The following is a 20,383-nucleotide window of genomic DNA, read 5'->3' on the forward strand; positions in this document are numbered from 1 at the left end:
TAGAAAATTTAAAAAACTATAAGTGCAATTTTTCTAAATATTTTTTTTTTAATTTGTCGTTTTTAAAAAAATTCAAAAATTATTAGACGTCAGCTATCTTCAGTATCATAATTGTTTGTTTATTATTTAAAATAAAAATACCTTGACATTTTCATATGCGCTACCGACACGTTCTTCAAGTGAACGAAAACTATCAGAATTACGCATCTGTCCCAATTTCATGGAAATTCCGCTGCCGAAACCTCCCAAGAAACTTTGGGTCATACCAGCAGCTTGTTTGCATACTGATTCCGTTTTCTGAAATCTAATTTTAATTGTAAATATTAATTATTTATTTATTTTTAATTAATACACAGATCCATTTATATAAAATTTATTTTTTTTTTCTCAATAAAATCGTAATAACATAAAGTACAAGTTAGTGATTAAGACGCGAATAATTCTTCTCTTGTACTTACAAACTGTTCTCGGAGACGGCCCTCTTGACATGACCAAGTTTCTCACCAATGTTCTGATAACTAAATGACACCCAACCAAAAGTGATAGAAAATAAAAAAAAATACCAACAAAACATATTTGTTTATGAATGTGACAGTGGTTATTACAGTTACAATGACTTTCTAATGAATTACCAAATAAATATAAATAATACTTATCATGTATTTAGTATGTAGTTAAATAAAAAGTATGTACATATGAATAAAAAAATAAATCAATAGAACCTTTGGACCCAACTAAGTAACTAGCTGACCAGATTACTCTGGACAATAATTATTAACAATATTTAAATTTATACATACACATTACTCTCCTTGACATTACGGAGACCTTGATTAACATCTTCAGTAATGTCTTTCCATACGCTGATACCGAGTTTGCGTTTTAATTCTTGGGATACTCGTACTTTACTTGCTAATACATGTCTTAAGGTCTGGATCTCTTCTTCAACCTGTAAACGAAAAATTAAATAACTAATACTCTATATTTAATTTTTTTTCGCCATACCCGCCGCGGAAGTTTAAATTCCTGCCCTATTTAGAGGGAAGAAAGTCGTACTTTTTTATTATGGGAACCCAAGTTGCACACTTGGCTTAACATCTATAAGATTGAAGGCACCGGATGTTGACAGCGACAGTTAAAAGACGCGACGACAAAAATTAAATTACAAATAATTGTCAAATAAGTCCTGATTGACTTGTCAATTGAAATTAATTTTTTGGGACGGAAAAAGAAAACAAATTTCCTATGACTCCAAGAACCAACATCTGTATGTTTTCTTTATATACACGGAAAAAAATGAACTATATAAATTGAGAACGACAAGTAATATAATGATAAAGTGATCAGTAAAAACTATCATCCTAAATAGTAATTTTTTCATTTATGATTAAAATGTTAATAATTACAGAATAATCATGAAAATTTATTGTTTGTGCAAGAAAATTATTATTTGCACTTTAGAAATCGTAACTGATACTTAGAAAATTGACGACACGTATTTTAACATTTATTATTTTGAATCCCTCGCAGATTTGAATCACGGTGGAAACACGGTGGGTTTGTTCCATTTTACCACTGTGATTACGCGGTGTATCCACCGTGATTCCACGGTGGCTTGACCACTGTGTATTCACGGTGTTTCCACTGTGATTACGCGGTGGACACACCATGGAACCACAGTGGTGAAATAGCACAAAGCCACCGTGGAATCACGGTGGATACACCGTGATTCAAATTTGCGAGGGACGTTAATATTCCCCATATTGACACCCGGGTTCCGGGTTATAATTTCAAACACTAATTTTTAAAGTTTATTTTTTTCCGTCTAAAAAAACTTGGCTTTGACAAAAAAATTGATTTATTGTACTTTTAGAAGACATTTTAAAATTGTCTCTGCGCCATTTTTCCCGTGATCAGAAGCAAAATTTAAAACTTTCAGGTACAGGTCTAGAGAAAAATTTTATACACGTCACGGAGGAAGGCAGGACTTCCAATCCACGTGTTTGCCACCCTCGCCTCTGACTGGGGTAAGCAATTCCCCATGCGTGTTGTAATGTCCTACTTTTCTCCCTTAGTATGTAATTTACTATTAATTATTATTGATCAGATTTAGCTCGATGATAAATACGTCAGCTAATATTAATAAAAAAAAAATTTAATTGGATCGGGACTTGGTCTAATTTTCTACTTGAATTATTACTACGGTTATTATTATTATATACCTTAGCTAATTCAGTTCTCCACTCTTCCTTCTGACGTTCTTGTTCCTCAAATGATAGTCCAGCTAACTCATTTGCCACATTGTCAGCCGATGGAGAAAGAGAACCAGAATGTAGGGCATCCTCACCTAAAAAATACAAAAGGAAATAATTAAAACTCGTATTCTCAACAAAAGGTCATTAAAACCTAAAAAATAATAAACAAAAGATGAGAGATAAATAAAACAATAGATAATTATAAATATTAATTAATAATAGTGATTAAATTCACCGAAACACCTCGACCTTTTAAACGATTAAACAACTGTCCTTTTCCCTGGAATTTTTCAATATAAGACTTAGTCATCTCTTTGAATATAACTCGTACTGATCTCAATTTACGTAACTTATTTCTAGTCACTCCACTATTATCACTATTGTCATAATTAACGTCAAGGTCTTGCGACAAATCAATATCATTAACTAGTATTTCGTCTAAATAAATATTGTCATCCTTCCAGCAGTGGACGACTATTTCTTCATTCCCATCGTTAAATAAATCGTTATCGATGTCATCAAAGCTCGGAGTCTCGGCAATACTTGAATAATAAACGTCTTCTTCGTATTCTAATGAATCAAACTCACGTTCATTTTCACTCGGACAATCATCTCCATGTTCATTGCATACTTTACTTCTCCGCTGCTGCTGCTGCTGATGATGATGACTATCTTTAGCACCAGAATTTATTAATCCAGAATCCGATTCGCGATTTTTATCACCTTCTTTAGTATCGTCTTTCATTGTCTATTCTAACGGGTTATTAAATGCTTGTTAACGCTCATTAAATTTTTAAAAACCGAGTACAGTTATCTTATTCCTTATACTAACAGTATCACATTAATCATAATTTCATTGCTACCATTACAAATAATAAATAATTTTAAATTAACAATTAATTATTTTTAAATGAAAAACCAACTACCGATTATTTAAACTACCGCGCTATTGGTATTTATTGTCCGCAGTAATAGTTTGAATCGGTATCGATATTTTGAATCGGTGGTGGTATTTTAAATAAATTAACACTCACGATAGATTCACAACATGCAACAGCTGTACACGATTGTCGATTTCTCTTTTGTACTGGCGATGTTGCGATCGTATTTAGTTTCCGATTTAAAATAACGATGGCGTAAGATTCGTTTACCTGCGGATACCTGCTCGCTACCTGTATAACTTCAGTATAAAATAAAAAAAAATAAAAAATAATAATAATAATAACAATGAAAAATACGATATACAAAACGGTAAAATTATACTCTGTAAAATAAGAGCGGATAAAATTAATGAAATAAAAAAAAAAAAAAGTGAAAGGCGTAAACGACAATATATAAAAAAAATGTATATAATTTAAAAAAAATATTTGCGGTTTATGATTCATCAGCACTAAAAGTCAAAGCGTAATTTTTTATAACGATTTCTCTGTATTATAATATAATTTATCCATAAATATTTATGATTATAATTATAATTATAATTATAAATGTAATTATAATTAAGATAAAATAATAAATTACTGAGAGTAAATTTTCTAGATTAAAAAAAACACTGATACGATCCCGGAAACTGCAGATAAAATAAAATATTAAATTTTTTGAATTAAAAATAATTGTAATTTATTATGTAAATAAATATATGTTGATATGAGCAATAAAGATTTTAAAAAATAATTGAATGTGATAAGAGATGTGAATAAATAGTACAGGTTATATAGAGCATACGTTGAAGAGTATTAGTGTAATTTAAATTGTAGTTTAATTGTTATTGACAATTAGATGTTTTAAAATTTTTAGCGGTTTGTAAATAAGAGTTTGTAAAAAAATATTTACTCAAGCAATCATTAATATATTAAATGTTATCTCACCTGTTGGTACAGTGTTCATTTTGCTGGTTTATTTTTCAGCTGGTGCGCTGGTAATTTTTAATTATCAAATAAAATATCGTTGAGTTGTTGATGCTATAATTTATAATTCAATTGCACGTTATTTTCTTGACCATACACTACTATTTTTTGACGGTATTATCAATAAACACGAGTGAGAAATGACGTGTTCTTTACAAACTGTCAACTCTAGGTACTTTACTACTGAATTTAATCGATGTCTATACTCTTTGTATATATATAGTTATAGGTATATATTATATCTTGCTCTTGAGCTTAGAGTACTTGAAATTATAATATGTATGTATGTATATTAATAAATATGTGTGTGTGTGAGTGTATTTTAGTGTAACGTGTGCTATCTCACAGTTTAATTCAAACCTTTGGCGCCATCTTATAGCTAAGCGTGGAATTCAAAAGCGGCGCGAATGTATGAATTTTTAAAATTTCAAATTGGATATTAATTATTTATAAGTTGTTAGTATTTATTAATAATTCATGGGATAAATAATTTAGGAATAATCGATCGCAAACTTTATATGGAACGAATTAACACGGATTTAAATATTTAATTGCTGGATTAATTTTCTAATATTTTTCTACTCGTACTAAGTATAAATAAATTAAAAATAGTTTGCTTAACTTTTATAAATAGGTTACAAAATTAATATTAGTAGGAGATTTAATTTTTTTAATTGCCTTTTAATTAAAGTTCATTACTAATTAAATGAATATTTTAAAAATATGAGTGTTAATGTAGCAGTCATTAGACAAATTTAAAATTATAAATAAATAGAGTAAATAATTTTTAAAAAAATATTTATAAAAAATGCACTTATTAATTTTTAAATTTTTTAAATGCGCATTCTTTTATCAATTGTTTACTCTATTTTTTAATAATTTTAAATTTGTCTGATACCTGCTACATTCATGAAACTGAAATTAGCCGACGTCTAATAATTATTGGATTTTTTAAAAAACGATAAATTATAAAAAAAATATTTTAAAAAATTGCACCGGTAGTTTTTTAAATATTCTACATGTGCATATTTTTAGTTATATTTTTTTTTTGTAATTCTCCGGTGAAAAAAAAATCCGAAAATTTTCGATTGTCTGCCAACTTCTGGATCATGCTCACTTCAGGATCGTCTACATCCACACATAAAAAAATCATAGAGAAATTTAAACGACTGATAATTTTTTAAGGATCTTTGGATTTAATAAAAAAAATTAAAAAATGCATGAATTAATTTTTTATTGCGATGTACAAGCTGTTGTTTTTGTTGATTTATTTTCTATTACAGGACATTTATTTATCAACTATTTTCATTTTTATTTCAACTAATGTTGCATTATTACTACATATTGCTACTGTTTATTTTTAGTTTCCAGTTTGCTTAGAATGGTAATGAAGCCCAGGAACACACAATGGCTAATTTTTATCTAAACTGGGTCAAGCTTTTTTTTATATTTATTCAGTTTTTTCTACTCCAGCTAATGGTGAATTGATAAATAAAAAAAAAAGACTATATTAAATAATAGCTCTATTTAAATTTACTCGTTTATTAAACAAGCTTTGTTCTAAAAATAATCCATTGAAAAGCGATAAAAACTTTACATTTTTTCCGCTATCCAAAATCGATTCAAATTAATCATTTACGCCTCTCATAAATCAAATTCAAAGTTATAAACAAACTTCTATATAATCACCTCTACATTTTCGCGCTTAAAATTCAAATAAATATTTAAACTTAAACTTTAAATTCACAAAATCTTTTTCTTTTGCATTCTGACTCTAAACAGTCGGTTGGCACATTAAGCATCGAATACAAATTTGTTTTTTATAAGAAATAAATGTCATTTTTTTTTTAATTTTTATTTGGAAGCTGTCTAGTATAAATAGTCAAAAAATTCATCAGACTAAACATCGCATCTATTAATTTTTATAATAATCACACACATTACTGCAAATATTTAATTGTATACTTTTGTTTTAAATATTCATCGTTAAATAAAATATACAATTTTTAAATATATTTTTTTTCATCAGTTTTATAATTTTTTAAATACTTTGTTTGTTTTTAGATACAATTTTTACGTATAGACACCATTTTTACGTATCTAAATATAGCGCTTTAAGTGTACAAGAAAAAAATTATTGTTGTATATATATATTATATTTATATATGTATATATTTTTTTTTATTTTTAGATTAATCATATATTTGAGTGTCAGGTATCATATATAGGCATCACAACTATACATCGCGTGTGGACGAATATATATATATATATATATTTATATATATATTATCAATCTAATGACACTACGATTGTGATACCGCAGTGATCAAAATCACGCAATAAACAGTCAATGACTTAACTTAAATATCCAATATAATTTATCATAATAAATAATATATATTATTATCATTTATCATTTACTCTTCACTCTTTCTTATCGCCCGTACTTGTTTATTAATACTCATTACTCAACATAAATAGAGTACTCTGCAACAATAATTACTCATTTCATAAAAATGTACATTTAGTTTAATTAATTAATTAATTAAATCACTTCTCACATAAATTTACACAATTTAATTTCATTGAAATATACTTTCTACATATAGATATACATATACATATACATATACATATACATTTATGTAATAACTTTTTTTTTTTTAAACTAATTGAATACAAGTCTCCTAATGATACGACAGTTTGAAGGTACAAGTCACACACAAGCGAATTTATTTGACAAATAATCATCTTTAGAATCGTGTGTGGAAATATCTAAAAAATATCTTCGATGTCTGAAAAATTTCTGTCCCAGTATCCGCCGCGATACAGCCAATCTTCCAATCCAGTGTATGGGTTCTCACCTGATTGGAACCATCGAGGTAAAGTTTCTACAGTTTTTTTGTGCTTTTTAGATCGTCGGCTGTCACGTTGTTTTTCTTCTAATCTTATTTTTTCAGCAGCCGCACCGTCCTGGTCGCCGTTCTCGAGTTTACGGATGTCCGGCCTCAATCTTGAATCAGTTGGACATATCTTTTGACTTATACTCGCGTCCATTTCATTTAAAGCCATGGCGAATTGTGTAAACTGATAATACTGCAATTAATAAATAACAATAATTAAAATTTTTCTAATTAAATTATATATCAATAGAAACATAATTACGTCTGCACTGTTGGCAGGTCTGGGAGCAACTTCCCACAATGTTGTAGAACCGGGAATTTCTTCTACTGGAAGACAGTCTTCGCCGTCGGTTGACTCGTCAATAGCGTCTTGATGTGACGGCTTGAAAGCGCCTATTGTCAAACTATTGAGCTTCGCAAGTACTTTTTTATGACCTGGACTACCTATTGGACTTTTGGCATCACGCTTTATCCTTTCAAGTGTCTCGTCGTACAAACCCGGTTCACATGCGAGTAATTTTTCTGTCCACTTTCCATACAAAAAAATTAGACGTTTTTTCCTAAAGAAAATTATATTTCATTATTGAAAATTTTATTACAATTAATTACTGAAATTTTTTTTTTTTGTAAGTAAATTTACTCGGAATCGGTAATAAAACCCTCGACGCGATGCAAATCTTTTCCACTAGACCCGGCGCTCTTGAATGACAATGTCGCTCTAAGATTAGCACCCCCGTGTTGCTTTATCTCCAATGCACCCAATTGCTCCATCCACAATTGTCCAACAAGTACATTGTGTAATATGCAGTTGACATTCTGCCAAGTGTAAGCCTCCTTCCATTTAGGCAATTCAACGGTCACAGTACCCTTTGGATGAACTTCTATATTTTTACCCCAAAATTTAAGTTTCGGGTGTATGCTGCCATGAAAAATAAAATCTTCACTGTCGGCATGAAATGCCGATACCGGTGGATGGTGTGATACTTGTTCACATAAAATTCTATAAACCAATAATTTAATTAAATCAATAAATACTGCAAAGTTTAATTTAAATATGAGAAAAAAATTTTTGAATTTTAAAACTTTTTTTTCTGTAAATGTTTGACGTCATATCGGATATATATTAAAAGTTATAATGATTATAAAAGATATAAATATTTTGAAATTAAAGAAATCCAAAATATTACTGCTCGTTATTTTAAAAATAAATTTAAAAAAAAAAGTGATAATAATTATTTTTTTATTCATTCTGCCAAAAAAATCGGTGACCGTAAAATAAGTAAACAATTACCCTAATTAGATAAACAAATTGAAATTGAGTTAATTCTAGTAATCACTTAATTTGATAACAAGCACACTCGTGTTCAATTGATTAGATAATTAAAACCCAGTGATTGAAATTAACTAAGAGGAAAATATCAAATTAATTTTATGAAAGATTAGAAGCAGCGAATATCCAATTAAAATTATTTAGTTCATTTAAACGGATTTAATTTCATTTTAAATTTAAAGTTTATATTTTCATTCACTAGTAAATCCTTCGGATTTTCATACTGATTATAATTTTATGCTTTTTAAACTTTAAAAAAAAAATGTCACTTTATAAATAATTTGTCTTCTGAATTGAAATAAAAAATAAAAAAGTGTCACTTGATTAAATAAATTGTCATCAAGTGTTCATTCTAAATAAAACTAAAAAAAAAACTATTAAATATTTACCGGAAATCTTGACGTTCTAGTTCATAAGTTTCGCCGAGCAGTGGATTAAAAGGTTTTCCAAGACGTTCCCAATTAGACGCAAGTGCACTCACAGCAAAAGCAGCAACGTACTTGTAAAAAATAATAAAATTATTAAGTATACACCTAACAGCAAAATATAAGATGAAAGACCTAGTATACCCGATCAGGAAACTAGTACACGATCAGGGAACTAGTACCCAATCACTCTTTATATATAAATATACAAATATATGAAATGATCGGGTACTAGTTCCCTGATCAGGTACTGGATCTTTTGCCTTAATTTCATTACTTTTCTAAAATTGAATCATAATTTCTAAGGTAAAAGACCTAGTGCCCGATCAGGGAACTAGTACCTGATCACTCATGTATTTTCATATCTATATTTTATTATATATAAATATACAAATAAATAAAGTGATCGGGTACTAGTTCTCTAATCGGGTACTGGGTCTTTTATCTTAATTTCATTTTTTTTTCTAAAATTGAATCATAATTTATAAGGTAAAAGACCTAGTACCCGATCAGGGAACTAGTACCCAATCACTCTTTATATATAGATATACAAATATATGAAGTGATCGGGTACTCGTTCCCTGATCAGGTACTGGATCTTTTACCTTAATTTCATTACTTTTTCTAAAATTGAATCATATTTTATAAAATAAAAGACCTAGTACCCGATCAGGGAACTAGTATCTGATCACTCATGTATTTATATATCTATATTTTACTATATATAGATATACAAACATACAAAGTGATCGGGTACTGGGTCTTTTACCTTAATTTCATTATTGTTTCTAAAATTGTATCATAATTTATAAGGTAAGAGACCTAGTACCCGATCACTTTATATATTTGAATATCTATATTTAATATACAAATATATGAGTAATCGGGTACAAGTTCCCTGATCGGGTATTGAGTCCCTTGCCTTAACAGTATAAATATATTTAAAATTTTCAGTAATTAATCTCTTACTTGAAGTCTTTTAACCGGAGTCTCTTCAGCAGCAGCTAATTTAAGAAGCTTAGCGTACTCCATATACTCAGCAACTCGTTGAAGAAATGAAAGCGGCTCATTGAAGGTGACTGGCATCACGATCTTGCTGAGATCCTTGCCCAGCGATAATACCGAGCAAAGATTCACCTCCGCGTGTCCACGCACTGGCAGCGTTGTTCTTCAGATTTCACATTGTTACGCATTGTTTGTTATTTTTTAACGCATTGTTTGTTCATTTATTTTGTTTATCGATACCACAGTCAATTCAAGTTAATAACAATCATATTAATTATTCATTAATTTAATTAATATTAATAATAACAATAATAATAAATCAGTCTAGTGAAGGTGATTTGCAACGACCTACGTGTGCAAATTAATTGCATAAGAAAAAATACATACGTGGCCCCGATAATATATATACATACACATCTATATATTTCTAAGCTGACTCTTATGCAGTCTCCAAAGTCGTGAACAAATTTAATTTTCACAGCAATACTTTTATTTATTCATGCACACACTTCAATAAACTAAATATCTATACATATTTATACACTTATATATACACATACATGTATGCATATATATATATATATATATATATAAAATCTTTTTTAAGCTTTTTTTTATACTCTCAATAAATTCAAATTCTAGCATCAGCGATTAAATAAAATAACTTTTTTTTTCTGTTCTTTTTTTCAAAAATAAATAATAATAAATAAACATTCCAACTATATATAAAAAGCAGCTAAATAAATAATCTAATTAGTGGGACCAACCTGTACGAATGATTTTCTTTGGCCATGATTTATTGAAATAATTAATATTCTTAATTACCACCGCTTCAGATCTGTTTAAAATATCATCAATATCATTATCATTATTAATATAATTTATAATATAAACTATTTTTAAAACAAACTCTTCAACATCAATACAAACGATCCAATTCACTCTTTTGAATCCTTTATCATAAATATTTATTTCAGATGCTCCAATACCGGGCAACATTTAAAAATCGATTCCAATTCACCATTTCGTAAATTATTTATTTATTACTCGTAAAACTTTTTTTTACAATAAAATTAATAATTTGAATGAAGAATTAAAAATAGACACTATCACCGTGCCACGTAAATCACCATGTTGCAAAAAAACGCTTAAAAAAAATGAAATAAAAAAAAATTAATTAATCAAATATCAGTACCACTTCATAATTAGAATGATTTCATGTCAGCTGTCAGTGAACGTTGAACTTTTATTGAATGAAATAGGTACCACGTCATTTTTATTTTTGAAAATAATTGATGATGATAATGGCAATAATGAAATTTTTAGTCAATCTGTAGGCGGCAACTGAGTGATGACTAGTTCTGTTTACGGAATCAGCTCTGTTACCCTGCGTCTCATCGATCTTCGACATTAAATTCTAGATCTCGCGCACATTTGAACGCGAGCTTTCCATCAGTTCGAGGTAGAGCTTTGTTGCCTTGATTTCCGCTCAACTAGTACCCAAAGAATATCAATAAATTCGAGCATGGGTATAAGACTGAACCATCCACTAGAATCAGAAACATTTGCTGGAGATGCGCGTTAATCGTTACCTAGATCAAGCATGCGCGAGTCAAAAAATATAAACATACATATGCAAAAACATATATATTGTTATTTAATATACTACCAGACTCTCGATAGTTGCTCACTTTTATTTCAAATTATATTGTATTAATGTACACACAGATAATTCTACTGTCTACATTCTATATAAATATATATGTATATGTGTATATACTTATATATATATGAAAATACATATAGAACAAGGGATGTCACGACTTGGAAAATATTATTCTTATTATACTTGAAATCAATGTAACGACAGATGTTGAACATTAAATGTATGCACGCGAAGAATACGTTTGGTCGATGACCAAAAATCGTTTTTTAAATTTTTTATAATTTTATTTTACATGAAAAAGTTGTAAAATAAAATGTTATTATGATTGTTGAGTTGATTGACGGTAAAATGATTTTTTTTAGATTGTTTGTAAAGTTGGGCAGCAGCAATTTGAATTTGGGGATTGGGTTGGATATAATTTTTCGGTAGCTAGGTCAAATAAGAAATAAAGTCAATAATTGTACGTGACATAGCAGCTTACTTCGTTTTATAATATCGTAAAACTTTTTGTTGTATTAAAGGGTAGACATAGATCGAAAAACAGTAGACAGTAGATGGTTGACGTGGTACCATGAATCCGATTCGCGAGCGCGGTACCACGAGCATTTCAAATTAACCGCTTTTAGTTACGCGCTTCTTGCTGTACTTCCTCGTCGATCTATCACTTTGTGACACTCAAAGATGATTTTATATTATTTTCTTCTTTACTTTCGTCTATTTTTTAATCACAATCAGTAAATTTATATGTAAGTTATTTTTGAATTTTTATCTGACAAATTTATTTTTTTTCAATTTTTTTGGTTCATAGTCTGCGCGGTTTTCGATGGCGAGGAAAAATGGCAAAGGGAAATTGTCGACAGATGCTGAGGAATTTTGTTTGAGAAGTAATTCGAAAGGGGGTATAATTAATGAGGGTAAAGACAGAGATGTAAATGATAAATTAAATAAGAGATATATGAATAATTTTATGAAGCAATTTCCGGAATTATATCGAAGCGATGTGTCAATTAATCCGAGTTATAGTGCTCTCAATAATTTACCATAGTAAGTATATTAAGTTTAATTGAATACATAATTAATTATATATATTTACATTTAATTAATTAATTAATTTTTTAGTTACATCAAATGTAGAAGACGCGTTCAAAAAACAAAAAAACAAATTACTAGACAAATAAACCGTGAAATTCATCATATTGCGATGATGCAACCATACGCATTAGCAAGTGTTAGAATTGACCGAGTATTTAGCGTCGGATTTCATCCAGAAGCTTTAATTGTACCAGATTTCGCGACTGATAAAGAAAGAAGACGAATTAATAAACTTATGAGTGAAAAATGACATTTTTTTTTATTTCATTACATTGAGGGCCAGTTTTTCAAACCGAGTTTAGTTTTAATCAGGGTTTTAATTATTATTACTGGTATATCTTTATATTATAAACGTATAGATATACTAGCAATAAACTAAAACCCCGGATAAAAATAAACCTGGTTTGAAAAACTGGGCCTTAATTTTTTTAAATTATACAATGAAGTATACAATGTATTTATATGTAAAAAATAATAAATAAAACAATTGAAAATATTTAATTAACCTTTTTATTGATAACATATTTCATTTAAATAATTAATCAATAATGTTTCGTAATAAATATCAAAAAGGACCTTTATCTATTTTATACAGTTGTGGAAAATCGCCACTCGAACTGTGGGATATGCATGTCAGATATTTTTTAAACTCATTATTTATAATTTAAAATAAAAAATAAATAAATCAATTAACTGTCAAAAAATTAATTAATTAGGTAAGAAATGGATTTATCAGAAGAGTTATGGATAACGAAATAAATTCACTGGTATTAGAAATCGCAGGGACAAATGTATCAACTGCGTATATATTTACTCCAAAAAATCAATCAGCCTCTTTAGGAATAACGCTTCCATTTATTGTAATAATTATGAAGAATATGAAAAAATATTTTACAATGGAAATAACAGTAAAATAAATAAATAAAATTGTTTAATATATTTATTTATTCAAATATTTAATACTTTATTTAGATTTTAGATGAAGATGGCATGCACAGAAGATTAAAACTGAGTAATTTTCAAAGTAAAACCAAAATAAGACCATTTAGCACGACAATGCCAATGGGATTAGGGTGTGGGTGGAATCAAATTCAACTAAATATTGTTGAATTAGTGAGGATAGCCTACGGGACAATTTACAAAGAAACAACGAGAATGCAAATCCATGCCAATTGTAGAATTCGTCGTATATATTTTGCTGATAGGTCGTTTTATTGTTTTATTTTATCAAGTTTAGTTTATTGTTACTTGTAATGAAAATTTTAAATGATAGATTGTATATGGAGGATGAATTGCCAGAGGAATATAGAATATCTTTTGTGAAGGGGAAGCCAATGAATAAAGAAGACAAAAAGGAACGTGGGAGCATAAATTCAAGGACTTCAGTAAATCGATCGTCGAATCTGTCACAAGCTTCTCAGGAAGGGTCTTCGTTTATTGGGTCAAATGAATCAATGGAAGAAAACCCACGGTTGGAAATTCGACTTCCTGTTACGGAGTATGACGAAGATATGAGCGAGCAAACTAATCAGGATGAGGAAATTAATGAAGAATTAACGGAGACGGAATTAAGTGAAGCTGGGTTTGAAGATAAAATAGAGGAAGTAGAAATGGATAAAGATGAAATTGAAGAAGTATTAGATCAAGGGAAAAAAGAAACTGATCAGGCGGAAGTGGATCAAGAGAAAGAAGAAACTGATCAGGTCGAAGTGAATCAAAAATTAGATCAAGAGAAAGAAGAAACTGATCAGGTGGAAGTGGATAAAAAATTAGAAGAAATAGATCCGAGGAAAGAAATGGATCAAAGATTAGAAGAAATAGATCCGAGTAAAGAAATAGATCAAAGATTCGAAGAAATAGATCGAGAAGAAAATAAAATAGATAAAGAAGAAACTGCCCGAAAAGAAAATTTGAATGAAGAGAAAGATGATTCAAAAGAAGAAAAGGAAGAGATGAATGAACAGATGGATGAAAATAAATCAATGAGAAAAACAGAATCAAGTGAAGAAGAAAAAAAATCCGATGAAGAAGAAGAGGAAGAAAAAAAACGATCAAGTGAATCAGAAAATGAAAATGAATTTGAAAAGTTGGATAAAAATGAATTAAATAAAAATTATGAATATCAACAAACGTATTAATAAAAACTGAAGTTTATATTATAAATTTTATTATTTATTCCTTAACATTACAAATATATATATATAAGTATTATCTTTAATAGAACAAAGAATACTTTTAAAAAATGTAACCAAACCCTGTTTATGATGTACATTTTTTACATTATTTATTTAATTATAACGAAAAGATTTTATTAATTATACATCTACTTTTTAAATAATTCATTCCTTATTGCTACACCACCCAATAATTTACATATGCATAGAAAAATGTCTATATTAATTGAATAATTTATTTTAACAGTCAAAATTATATTTATTAACAAAACAATTTCCCGTAAAATTCAAAATTATTAATTAAGATTAATTAATTTACCTTAAGAATAAATTTATTGAATTTCGTGCTCATCATCTTCTCGTTTTCTTTTCAAACTCTCATCAACGTCCATTGAAGAGGAAGACAGAGGTTGGCTGGTAGCGTTTTGGATTTTAGGTTTTACTGTCGAACTTTGTCCACTTGGTAAACTCGTACCAGCTGTAAATATTTAAATGTTATTATTAATATTTTTAAAAAATAATTATTAACAACAATAATTCACTGATGTAATCTTACAAATACGGATTATAGGAGTGTAGGAATGAGGAACAATTTTTATCTTTGGAGTAGTCGGAAAATCTGAATGGAAAAGAACAAGGTGGCAATTAAAAATTATAAAATGATATTAAATAAATACTTACGTGTCGAAAATTTGAAAACAGGCTTTGGAACTGATATAGTCTGGGTTCTAGATATCGTAGAAAGTGTTCCCGGCCTCTTGACAACCGACAGTCCCGATTTATTGGCATCAACTCTCACCCGGGATTGACCACCGAGCAAATTATTACCAACTATCGTGTGAATTGGTTTACTAGCGGGTTTTTTAATCACAGGCTTCAATTTATAATTAGCCGCAATCAAGCAGTAACGATCTGGCGGCAATCTTAGCCCGTTGTTAGGCTTAACAAACGGTAGAGCGATATTATTCTTAGCTCTGGCGACTTCCAGCAAAACGTCTCTTGGAGGTGGGTTGGTAAATGTCTTCTCCAGCTGCATTTTTACTGCCAATCTTACATCATCTAGATCAATGAACTTCTTTTTTGCATGGCTCGCGTAAATTCTACTGTCATCTAGGGTACAAGTGATGTAACCTAAAAACCAAAACAACTTATTTTATATACCATGGAAAAAAAATATAAAAGTATGATCCTGATAATTGCGGACAATTGATAACTTTCAGATGTTTTTTTTTTTTTCAATAATTCAATTTGAAGGAAAAAAATTAAACTGTGGACATGTAGAAAATTTAAAAAATGATAGGTGCAATTTTATGAAAATTATTAGATGTCGGGTAATTTCAGTATCATAATAAAAGTAATATAAGTTGAATAAATAAATACATACGATAAGTAAATTCCAGTAGTTGATTAATAACTTTTGGCTCATATTGTTCAATTCCCATGTCTTTGATTATTGACATTATAACCTGTGCATCCTTAGGAACATGCTTGACATGACTAGATGTCTTTACTTTTTCGGCCATTTTATAACTTACTTTTACTTATAGTAATAAATAACTTTATTATTAAATAATAAACGATACTTGTAATAATTAATTGTTATACCAAAAACTACTTTTAAATTATACTTATTATTTACTTGATTATTTATTTACGCGTCTGTATGTTGTCTTCATCTATGTCTAACCCTAACCCTAAGCTCTACCAACACTGAGAGAAGTCTTCTCTCTGACTGTCTCTGACCAACGAAACGAAAACGAAAAACGAACGAATGGGTGCCGGTGCCAATCACTTCCCGCCAGGCTGTCATTGGTTCAAATTTGTTCGAGTTTCAATAGGCCAGTAAAAATAGACAATATGACCAGACCAATAGCTAATTTTTTTTACGTCGTACTCCAAACTGTTCTAAAAGTAATTAGGTAATTATAAAATAATTAAGTAATTATACAAGTTTTATAATTATAAAGTAATTATAAAACAATAAAGTAATTGGTTCTTTTGTACTGAATTTTACTGCTTTTATGAGAATTCAAATTTTAATGATTTGAATGTAGCAGACATTAGAGAAATTTAAATTATTAATAAATAGAATAAATAATTAATAAAACAAAATTTAAAAAAATGCGCATTTAGAAAATTTTGAAATTTATAAATGCATTTTTTATGAATTTGATTTTATTTGTTTATAATTTAAAAATTGTCTAGTCTGCTACACTCTTATTCAAAATTTTTATTGTTTTTAGAGAACTCTAATTTTTTCCCGCCAGTATTTTCTAATAATTTAAACTATGACAGGTCTGGAGATATCCGGCAATAATCAAACAAAATTTTAACAAATTAACAATCGACATACACCAAAATACCCATCGACTTTACACCGAGACAATAAATAAAAACTTTTTTCAAAAACATCCCACACTTTTTATGATTTCAAAACACGATACTGAAGTTAGCCGACGTCTAATAATTTTTTGACTTCTTTTTAAAAAAATATACTTCAAAAAATTGCACATCTAGTTTTGTAAATTTTCTACACATGCATATTTTTAGTTTTTTTTTTTTTTGTATTTTATCTGTAGAAAAAAAATCCGAAAATTTTTCAATAGTCTGTTAACTTCAGGATCATTTTCAAAACTTCTATTTTTGGTTATCGACTGAGCAATTTCAGTTGAAATGAAACTGTGTTTTACATATGTTCAAAATAACAACAAATATTTAAAATTTTACATCATCTTGCAGTTTAATGACAAGAAACGATATCCAATAAGACTAAAAAATTTTTAATAAATTTACGAAATAAAATTTTAGTTAATTTTTAATTTAATTAAATTAAACTGATATAATTTGACTTCCGGTGGCACGACAAGCCCATGTGGTCGCAGCTCAGGCGCAGCCATCTTTACTTGTGTCTCTCACATTCTCAAGTTAATTCATCGTTAAAATTTCATCCGTATTTATTTATTTAAACAAATAATTTACTGTATTATATTTTAAAATAATAAACAAATAATCTAGTGTAAAGTGTGACAGTTAAAATGGCGGACCTTGATGATTTTTTTGCAAAGAAAGACCGTAAGAAATCCAAAGGAAAAAAATTCACGACCACTGACGAGATTGCCAAGAAACTTGAGGAAACAGGAAAACGTATGGAAAAGTTAAAACTCAAAGAAAAACCATCAAATATTGAAGAAGAGGATCCATTGGCACCCGAGGTAATTTTTTTTCACGTATTTTTTTTCCTTTCAATTTTATTATTACAATTTTTTTTATTTTATTTTCCTTATTTTTTTTTTTAAATTCTTGGAGATGAAAAAAAATTTAGGCTATGGCAAATAAATGGTGCCATGTTACATCTCTTCATAAACGTCATAAATTTAGAGTAAAAAATAAATTAACCATCGCAACTAGCAGATGATGACAAATCATCAGTATTTACAATAATTGTTATTGTAATTTCTGTAACTATATTGAGTCATCGACATATTATATAATCAATAAGATCAATTATTTTCTCATTAATGCAACTAATTAATTACTTCATTGATATTCAATAACTTTATTTTTAATTACTGGCATAATATTGATAAGTTATTGACAGTTTAATTTAAATGACTCGAACATTCTAGTAGACTTGTAAAAAAAAAAAAAATTTGATGATAATAATAATAATAATTATCACGACGATTGATTTGTCAGTTTAAATTAATTTATTTATTTAAAATTACAGCAAGAAGATGAAGAATGGCGTGAATTTACGGAAGAAAGGAAAGATTACACGGGTTTGAAGCTAGGTAATTTACAAGCTAGTGACAAATTATCAAATGGCAGTGATGATGAGAGAGGCGGTGGCGATAATAGCTCCGATGGAGAATCTGGCGAGGCTAGCTCAAAACAAAGTGGTCCTTGGAAAAAAGCCGACGCCGCACCAGTCAAAGAGGTCGTTGAGAGTACGCCGGCACCTGCTGTACAACCAGCTAGTAATAATGTCGTGGGTATGGTCTACAGATCTCCACATCTTAGAAATCAATCAACAACTGCGCCACAGAGTAATAGATCGCGTATGAAAAACGTTGCTCCTGATATACGTAGTGAAGAATATTTCCCAACATTGAATGCTAAACAACCACAAAGTGGTGGTGATTCTACTGGTGTTTGGGGCAGACGGTAAATTTATTATTCATTAAACTTAACTCTGCGTATGTATACTGAGTCTTTGGACAAACAGTCAATTTAAAAAAAATTTTTTTAATTTTTTATGACAATAATTTTAAACTTTTGACTTTGGCAACTTCTGGGCCAGGTATTAGACACTTCAAGAAGTGACCCAGAATTTTTTTCGAAAGTCTAGAAACTTTGAAAACTTGACTGTTCCCTAAAGGACCTAGATCCTGAAGTTTGAAGACAATTCAAAATTTTCAGATTTTTTTTTCAACAAGTAAATTACAAAAATAGAAAAACTAAAAATATGTACATGTTGGAAATTAAATAAACTATAGGTGCAATTTTTTTAAATATTTTTTTTTTTTATAATTTATCGTTTTGAAAAAATTATTAGACGTCGGCTGACTTCAGTATCATTAAACACGCAGGGTAAAATATAAATAATTTATTATCTATTATTATAAATTACAGGAAACGAGACGAAGGTACATTTGAAGAAGTACGTAATCGTGGCGGTAATAGATCATACGGTGTACCAGACTCACAAGCACAAGCACCAAAATTATCACTCGACAACAAATACGGTGCATTACCGCAAGACCAGAGCTGAAACCTTGATTACAAATCAGACATTAAATCATCATCAGTTAATCGTCGCTTAGCTCTGTTTCGTAGCCCAGTCACGCTGTTATTATCATTATCAAATATTATTATAATTATTACAGTAATAACAATTAATTGCAGACTAGAACACTCGGTGCGTATTGTTCTTAAACTTATAATAATTAAATTTAATAAACTAAATAATTATCGACACAATAATAGTGTCTTAGAAAAAAATTTAAGTAACGTACTTCAATCAATTATTTTATTTTCATTGCATTTACTAAAGACAGACATATAATCTACGATATGCTTTCAATGTTTTATTAAAAAAAAAAAAATAAAAAAAGTAAAATACACGAACAATATGATCATTCTGTCGTGATACGACGATTCTTTCATCTCTAGGATCTCATGAACTTGATGTGTAATAAAAATTAATATAACATAACGTTTATAATAATTAATAAATAATAAATAATAATAATAATTAAAAAATTAATAATAGTAGTAATTGTACACAAATTGCAATTGGGAAATGAGAGATAAACAGTCATGCGTTAGTTACATGATATAATTAATTAAAAGTTTAAGTAATTAAATAAAAAAGTAAAAATTTTTAGGTAAATTATTGTTATTACGCGTTATAGAAAAAAGAGATTGTAGAGAATGAGAAGCGAGTCACCGGGGCTGGGCTTCGGGACGATTGAACGATTTTAAACTAAAAAAAAATTATTATTTGTAAATGGTGCGCGATATACGATGAATGCAATTACTCTTAATGAGTTAACATATATCATTTAGGTGTGCTGAGATGTTTAAAACTATAAATAATAATATGATAAATGATAATTATAAA

At 28.7% G+C, this 20,383-nt stretch overlaps 5 protein-coding genes across 9 annotated transcripts in view; 2 read left to right on the plus strand and 3 right to left on the minus strand.

The window, feature by feature from the left end:
- Positions 1-3,330, minus strand: part of LOC130670613 (uncharacterized) — a 4,584-nt gene extending 1,254 nt beyond the window's left edge. Inside the window, exons 1-5 of one of the 2 annotated variants that reach the window (XM_057474036.1) lie at positions 2,505-3,330; positions 2,223-2,347; positions 801-949; positions 459-518; positions 142-304 (exon numbers count right to left, since the gene is read on the minus strand). In XM_057474036.1, the coding sequence (XP_057330019.1) occupies positions 142-304; positions 459-518; positions 801-949; positions 2,223-2,347; positions 2,505-3,000 (993 nt within the window). In that variant the 5' untranslated portion in view covers positions 3,001-3,330. The remainder of the gene's footprint in view (positions 1-141; positions 305-458; positions 519-800; positions 950-2,222; positions 2,348-2,504) is intronic. The other variant, XM_057474037.1, reaches the window with a different exon arrangement.
- Positions 3,331-5,379: 2,049 nt separating this feature from the next.
- On the minus strand, positions 5,380-11,332 carry LOC130670612 (oxysterol-binding protein-related protein 2). 4 transcript variants are annotated; one of them, XM_057474032.1, is made up of 7 exons: positions 11,024-11,332; positions 10,596-10,666; positions 9,793-9,991; positions 8,788-8,897; positions 7,709-8,068; positions 7,331-7,628; positions 5,380-7,261 (listed from the first exon to the last, which is right to left on the minus strand). In XM_057474032.1, the coding sequence occupies exons 2-7, from the start codon at positions 10,619-10,621 to the stop codon at positions 6,941-6,943; spliced, it is 1,314 nt and encodes a 437-aa protein (XP_057330015.1). In that variant the 5' UTR covers positions 10,622-10,666; positions 11,024-11,332; the 3' UTR covers positions 5,380-6,940. The 4 variants fall into 4 exon arrangements, with proteins under 4 accessions (XP_057330015.1, XP_057330017.1, XP_057330016.1 ...); XM_057474034.1 differs by having other exon boundaries at positions 10,759-11,332; XM_057474033.1 differs by having other exon boundaries at positions 10,739-11,332.
- A 1,802-nt stretch (positions 11,333-13,134) lies between these two features.
- Positions 13,135-14,883, plus strand: LOC130670611 (myb-like protein X). Its single transcript, XM_057474030.1, has 4 exons — positions 13,135-13,218; positions 13,303-13,494; positions 13,559-13,791; positions 13,860-14,883. Exons 1-4 carry the CDS (start codon positions 13,135-13,137, stop codon positions 14,722-14,724), a joined length of 1,374 nt encoding a protein of 457 aa, XP_057330013.1. The 3' UTR covers positions 14,725-14,883.
- On the minus strand, positions 14,810-16,511 carry LOC130670614 (transcription initiation factor TFIID subunit 9). Its single transcript, XM_057474038.1, has 3 exons — positions 16,145-16,511; positions 15,442-15,891; positions 14,810-15,238 (listed from the first exon to the last, which is right to left on the minus strand). The coding sequence occupies exons 1-3, from the start codon at positions 16,281-16,283 to the stop codon at positions 15,093-15,095; spliced, it is 735 nt and encodes a 244-aa protein (XP_057330021.1). The 5' UTR covers positions 16,284-16,511; the 3' UTR covers positions 14,810-15,092.
- Positions 16,512-17,639: 1,128 nt separating this feature from the next.
- LOC130669364 (protein CDV3 homolog) lies at positions 17,640-20,133 on the plus strand. Its single transcript, XM_057472206.1, has 3 exons — positions 17,640-17,972; positions 18,488-18,924; positions 19,393-20,133. Exons 1-3 carry the CDS (start codon positions 17,796-17,798, stop codon positions 19,529-19,531), a joined length of 753 nt encoding a protein of 250 aa, XP_057328189.1. The 5' UTR covers positions 17,640-17,795; the 3' UTR covers positions 19,532-20,133.
- The last annotated feature ends 250 nt before the right edge of the window (positions 20,134-20,383 follow it).

This window comes from Microplitis mediator, chromosome 6, assembly GCF_029852145.1.
Source record: "Microplitis mediator isolate UGA2020A chromosome 6, iyMicMedi2.1, whole genome shotgun sequence".
Classification (NCBI taxonomy): Eukaryota; Metazoa; Arthropoda; class Insecta; order Hymenoptera; family Braconidae; genus Microplitis; species Microplitis mediator.

Excerpts from the sequence above, each read along its gene's own strand:
- LOC130670611 (XM_057474030.1), top strand. The coding sequence starts at position 13,135 with ATGTTTCGTAATAAATATCAAAAAGGACCTTTATCTATTTTATACAGT. Across the intron at positions 13,495-13,558 it reads ATTTTACAATGGAAATAACA|ATTTTAGATGAAGATGGCAT; the intron begins GTAAAATAAATA and ends TACTTTATTTAG. Across the intron at positions 13,792-13,859 it reads CGTATATATTTTGCTGATAG|ATTGTATATGGAGGATGAAT; the intron begins GTCGTTTTATTG and ends TTTAAATGATAG.
- LOC130670612 (XM_057474032.1), bottom strand. The coding sequence starts at position 10,621 with ATGGCCAAAGAAAATCATTCGTACAG. Across the intron at positions 9,992-10,595 it reads AAAGAAAATCATTCGTACAG|AACAACGCTGCCAGTGCGTG; the intron begins GTTGGTCCCACT and ends TGAAATCTGAAG. Across the intron at positions 8,898-9,792 it reads CTCCGGTTAAAAGACTTCAA|TACGTTGCTGCTTTTGCTGT; the intron begins GTAAGAGATTAA and ends ATTTTTTACAAG.
- LOC130669364 (XM_057472206.1), top strand. The coding sequence starts at position 17,796 with ATGGCGGACCTTGATGATTTTTTTGCAAAGAAAGACCGTAAGAAATCC. Across the intron at positions 17,973-18,487 it reads AGGATCCATTGGCACCCGAG|CAAGAAGATGAAGAATGGCG; the intron begins GTAATTTTTTTT and ends TTAAAATTACAG. Across the intron at positions 18,925-19,392 it reads ACTGGTGTTTGGGGCAGACG|GAAACGAGACGAAGGTACAT; the intron begins GTAAATTTATTA and ends TATAAATTACAG.
- LOC130670614 (XM_057474038.1), bottom strand. The coding sequence starts at position 16,283 with ATGGCCGAAAAAGTAAAGACATCTAGTCATGTCAAGCATGTTCCTAAG. Across the intron at positions 15,892-16,144 it reads ACTACTGGAATTTACTTATC|GTTACATCACTTGTACCCTA; the intron begins GTATGTATTTAT and ends TTTGGTTTTTAG. Across the intron at positions 15,239-15,441 it reads TGTTTTCAAATTTTCGACAC|CTGGTACGAGTTTACCAAGT; the intron begins GTAAGTATTTAT and ends AAATATTTACAG.